Source organism: Salvelinus sp. IW2-2015, unplaced genomic scaffold, assembly GCF_002910315.2.
Source record: "Salvelinus sp. IW2-2015 unplaced genomic scaffold, ASM291031v2 Un_scaffold5715, whole genome shotgun sequence".
Classification (NCBI taxonomy): Eukaryota; Metazoa; Chordata; class Actinopteri; order Salmoniformes; family Salmonidae; genus Salvelinus; species Salvelinus sp. IW2-2015.
The window spans coordinates 6,874-12,313 of record NW_019946980.1 but is presented as its reverse complement, the minus strand read 5'-3'; the positions used below and the strand labels follow the sequence as shown (position 1 = coordinate 12,313).

Genomic DNA, 5,440 nt, shown 5'->3' with positions numbered 1-5,440 from the left:
CTTCTCTCCATCCCATCACATACTCCTCCTCCTCCCCCCTTTTTGTGGTGTATAAAGCCGGGCATTGATATCATTGATATAAAAGGTAGCTTCGTGTGCCAGGGTTGTAGAGCAAATGGGACATTAATAGAAAGGAGATATTGATTAAAAGGAGAAGAGAGGCTGAATGCTAAATCAAACATAGTGGGTTGTACTCTGCGTCCACTCTATCCATATGATATAGCCTAGCTATTAATCCTAATTGAACAAAATATTTCTCTAGTGTGAGATCAACATAAACGTTTTAAACAGACGTATTTTCAAGCTGTAAACCATGGGTAAAACACTCATATTTTTCAGTTATGATTGGGTAAGGCAGTTGTTCTAAGCTCATGAGACATTAAGAAATGATATTTAAGCAATAAAGCCCGAGGAGATATACCACGGCTAAGGGCTGTTCTTAAGCACGACGCAATGCGGAGTGCCTGGATATTGGCCATAGATCAGAAACCCCGAGGTGCCTTATTGCTATTATGAACTGGTTACCAACAATACATTAGCGCAGTAAAAATAAATGTTTTGTCTTACCTGTGGTATATGGTCTGATATACCACGCTGTCAGCCAATCAGCACTCAGGGCTCGAACCACCCAGTTTATAATCTTCAATGACCAATGTTATATTATATTGTTAATTGAAATGAACATAGAATAGCAGTAACTATTGCAAATTGCACCTTTAATAACCCATGTGTATATCATACCTTTACCCAACCTGGCCACTTGAAGGAGCTGTGGAAATGTGCTGCTGAGATGTATATCATACATGCATTTCAACTCCACATGGCATCTATGGATTGTCGTTTTTATTTGATCATTTGGCATTTTAGAATTACCCTGGGGAAATTGTATACCAGATTAGATAGCCAACACAACGTTGTCTTTTGCGCATCCCAAAGATAGAAATGGGTTAATCAGGAAACTATTCGAGTCTTTAAAAGAAAAGAGGCCTGTGTCTTTAAAGTTTATGTAGCAACAGAGGGATTGCAGGGATAATGCTATTGGGGCGGCAGATCTGTTACTTCTGACGTTCCAAAGCCTCAGGGAGTTGGCTCAAGATTTCTTGTCTTTGATAAGGTCCTAGAAACTTTGTTGTAACTTTGTGATCTGTAAAATCGCCAGTAAAAATTATTAGGATGTTTTTCGTTTTTTTCACCGGCCACCAATTCCCCAGCCTCTGAAAACATGAAAAGATAAAGGATGAATATGTGTCGGTGAATTTGAATGCGCTGTGTTCTTTTTGAAAGGGAAAGGGGGAGTATTTGTTTCTATGTAGCTTCCGGGACTAGGCTGTCGGTTCCTTACTTGAAGTGCGCTGTTTTACCCTGAGCCCAGAACGTATTGGAATAGCCTACAGGAGAGACCTACGGTATGCGCGGCAGCCTGAAACATTTGCAAAGAAAAGGGGGAAACTAAGCAGTATTTTTTTCCCCTGGAAAACTACATTTTTCTTTCTGCAACTAACACGAAACAAATCGGACTGTAAAGGGGTCTGTCGTGGAATCGACTATTGTGGATTATTTTTCTGTGGATAAAAAAACGGATACTTTTGGAAGACCGAACTCGTGGATCGATGGTAAGTTACAAGAGTGTGTTCCTCGCGCTGGCCCCATTGGAGTTCCTTTGATGTTCTGTTGACTTTCTTTGAAGTAATGTGGCTGTATGCAATTAACTTAGTTTGCTGGATACAGAGCTCAAACAACTATCATTTGGTGTGTTGTGCGATTATTTTTCMTTGTGATAAGTATTTGGGCACTTTATCTAAACTTTGATACGCTTTTTAGAGGACTATTCATCACGATATAAGTATTTGGAATTCCTCCCCCCATGAGATCTGAATACTTTTCTGTGTGGTTGGATGAAGCAATGTAGCCTATTTTACCCACTAAAGATACAAGAGCGTTATGGAATTAGGTAGTTGCACATTTTATATTATTTCTGGTGCAGAATATAAACGGCGATGTAGGCTAATGAGGATCTCGATTCGGCTGTTTTATTTCGGTGGCTGGATTCAMGCGATTTATTCGCTTTCGCCGCAAAYCAATTGTTACAAATTCGAAAGGTGATATTGTTGCAGCTTCTGATCAGAGGCTACAATGTAGCGTTTAGCAGCCATKGGTAGTCGGCTCTGCTTCCATGTCTATAGCCTGTTTCTCGTGGAACATAGCTTGTTTCTCGGAGGCCTTTAAAKATGTTTTTATCAATTTGTGGTTCATGATGTTGGTTGAACAGAAATCAGAGAACTATCATTTTGTAGCTTGGTTAGCCTACTTCAAAAGGCAAGTTCAGTTCTATATCAACGCGTTCCATCACGTTTTCAAAGCATGTCCTGTAGCCTAGTTTAGTAACGTTAGTCTGTCTCTTTGAATATGTTTAGGTTGTGTAGTCTATTCAATTTGGACCGTTTCGCTGTTTGTGACGCTCATGATTAGAAAATAGTGAGCGGAAGTGGCGTGTACGCCTCGTTGGGGTGTCTGTTGGTCGGTGGAGTACTGGACAGTGTTGCGGCGTGTTCAGGGTCAGATTGGGCTTGATGGCCAGCTAATTGTTGAGGTGTTCACGAGAACACAGGCTCACTAATATCGATCTTCGGTATGCTATTGTGTACAATCGTTCGCTCCTCTTTTGCACTCTTTAGTCTGTATGTCCAATTCTAGGCCTACTTTGGTATTTCGCGGTCTCTGCCATTTATAATTTCCCTATGCCAGTTAGAAGTGGGAGCGAGATGATGGAACTCAAAAGCTCTCAAGAACCATCACTCAACTCTGCTCGGGGCTGTTTTTATGAGTTTCATGCTAAACCGTGTTATGTTATAATGATTACTTCTCAACACCAACCTTGCTATTAGCGAAGATAATGTCCGGTCAGCACGCCAAATAAAATCGAATGGCAGTATTTATGATAAATCTGCCCTGAATTCTTCTCTCTCTCTCTCTCTCTCTCTCTCTCTTTCTCTCTCTCTCTGAAAGTTTCTGTAAAGGTTCTGAAAAGACTTCTACTGCATTGTATGCCTTTGAAGTTTTGCGGTGGATCTGAGTTTGATTAGATCAATACTTCTGTTTTCAGAGAGAAGACTGCCAGAGAAAGCTCCCCGGCTGACAGATCAGAGAGTTGAGGAAATGTTGTAGCGCTCAGAGGAGGCGAACAACGCACAGGTTTTCTTTGCTGCTGCCTTCGGAGCCATGAGCAGAGCGCTTATATCGGACCATATCGACAATAGCTTCCGAGAAGATGCTCCCCGTCCCCCGGTCCCGGGGGAGGAGGGCGAGGTGCTGCCGTGCTACCCCGGAAAACTCGCCATGATGAGACCCCAGGGTACCGCGGTCAAAGCGCTTTTGCTCGCGCCTCCCGGTTACACTGCGAAGAGGAACGAGGATGGACTTGGGGAACCCGAGGGGAGCGCGTCACCGGATTCGCCGCTAGCCCGGTGGACCAAGTCGTTGCATTCTCTTCTTGGGGACCAAGACGGTGCTCATCTTTTTAGGACATTCCTGGAGCGCGAGAAATGCGTCGACACTTTAGACTTTTGGTTCGCCTGTAATGGTTTCAGGCAGATGGACCTKAAGGATACCAAAACGCTGCGAGTCGCCAAAGCTATTRACAAGCGCTATATTGACACCAGCAGCATAGTTGCCAAGCAGCTCAAGCCTGCGACCAAAACCTTCATTCGGGATAATATCAAGAAGCAACAGATTGATTCGGCTATGTTCGACCAGGCYCAGACCGAGATCCAGACCAGCATGGAGGAGAGCCCCTACCAGATGTTCTTGACCTCGGACATTTACCTCGAGTATGTGAGGAGCGGGGGCGAGAACCCTGCTCATGTGAACCCTAACGGGCTAGGTAGCCTGAAGCTGGTGTGTGGGTACCTGCCCACCCTGAATGAGGAAGAGGAGTGGAGTTGTAATGATTTCAAAGCCAAAGCGCTGGCTTCTGTGGTTGGACTTTCTTCCCAGGCGCTGAGGGCAACAGTGTCTATGAGGACGGTGGAGGTGATGGAGAAGGGGTACAGGTAAGACACTGGTCCCTTCCTATTTCACGTACTATAGCCAACTAATAMGGAAATGTTGGSGAATGCAGTGACTAGCCTAGTGTGAATGGCTCTTTGTAAGTCATGGATAATAACTAGGATATAACATCAAAAGAGCATAGACGTTTTCATCTCACCTTGCTTGTTAGCTTTGTTTGGGAGATACTTTACACACACACTCCCCCTCTTGGTCTGCCTTTCCCTTCTTGCTCTCTTAAATGGGGAAGACACATTTCAGTTGAAGGCATTCAGTTGTACAACCTGACTAGGTATCCCCCTTTCCCACTAGCAATGGGCTACAGCAGCCAAAGCCTTAAACACAGTCCTCTTATAGGGTGTCCAGAGAGGGAATGGTCCTGGTCGCCCTGGAAATGTACTTAACACACACACAGCTGTACCACTCTCCCCCTGCTCCCTCACCCCAGAGAGGGAACCCTGTCACATTCCTCAGGCCCTGGAGTGTGGTGGGACTCCAAGTCATTACTGTCTGAGACACACACCACACTAGTGTTGTCACGATACCACTATCAACACACTAGTAGTGTTGTCGCGGATACCACTATCACACACTAGTAGTGTTGTCGCGATACCACTATCACCACACTAGTAGTGTTGTCGCGATACCACTATCACCACACTAGTGTTGTCGCGATACCACTATCACCACACTAGTAGTGTTGTCGCGATACCACTATCACCACACTAGGAATCAAACAAAACATGAAGTGGACATAATGTCTTGAGGAAAACGGTCATAATGTTGGGGGAAAACTGCCTTATGTTGTCACCAAGAGTCACATTAGTTTTGTTTGTGCAAGCACATGATATTTTACGAACGTAGGTTTTAAAGGACCATAGATTTCAGTCTGCTTCGTGTTTTTTATTTTTTTGCCAAGGATAATCTGGTATGGTAGTATCACAATATTTGGTGTTGTGACAACACAACACCACAACACACACACACACACACACACAACACACCACACACACACACACGGACTAGTTTCAAGTTGGCAGCATAGGTCCCCAAATATCTACAACCCAGTTTCTCTTATTCCACAAGAAGAGAAAAAAGCGCCCTATGGCCTTAGCTGTGGTCTAAACAGATGAAAGGTACTAGCGTATATCTGATGTATTGCTACCTGACACACGTATTTAAACTGCATTGTCCTGTGTGTGTAGGTCCCACAGGCGAGGGGACCCGGTCAACCCGTACCATGTGGGCTCATTTGCCCCAGCCACCAGCACCAACGACAGCGAGGTGTCCAGCGACGCCATGACAGACGACTCCATGTCCATGACCGACAGCAGTGTGTAAGTAGAGGTTCATGTTTTAAATTGTGTGTTTTCTGAGGGAAATGACTGTAGCCTCT

The 5,440-nt window shown here is 44.5% G+C and overlaps 1 protein-coding gene across 1 annotated transcript in view; it reads left to right on the top strand.

Annotated features, from left to right (window-relative positions):
- The first annotated feature begins 1,091 nt into the window (after positions 1-1,091).
- Positions 1,092-5,440, top strand: part of LOC112078462 (axin-2) — a 10,571-nt gene continuing 6,222 nt past the window's right edge. The window contains exons 1-3 of the mRNA XM_024144699.2: positions 1,092-1,613; positions 3,104-4,049; positions 5,250-5,381. Of these exons, the coding sequence (XP_024000467.1) occupies positions 3,220-4,049; positions 5,250-5,381 (962 nt within the window). The 5' untranslated portion in view covers positions 1,092-1,613; positions 3,104-3,219. The remainder of the gene's footprint in view (positions 1,614-3,103; positions 4,050-5,249; positions 5,382-5,440) is intronic.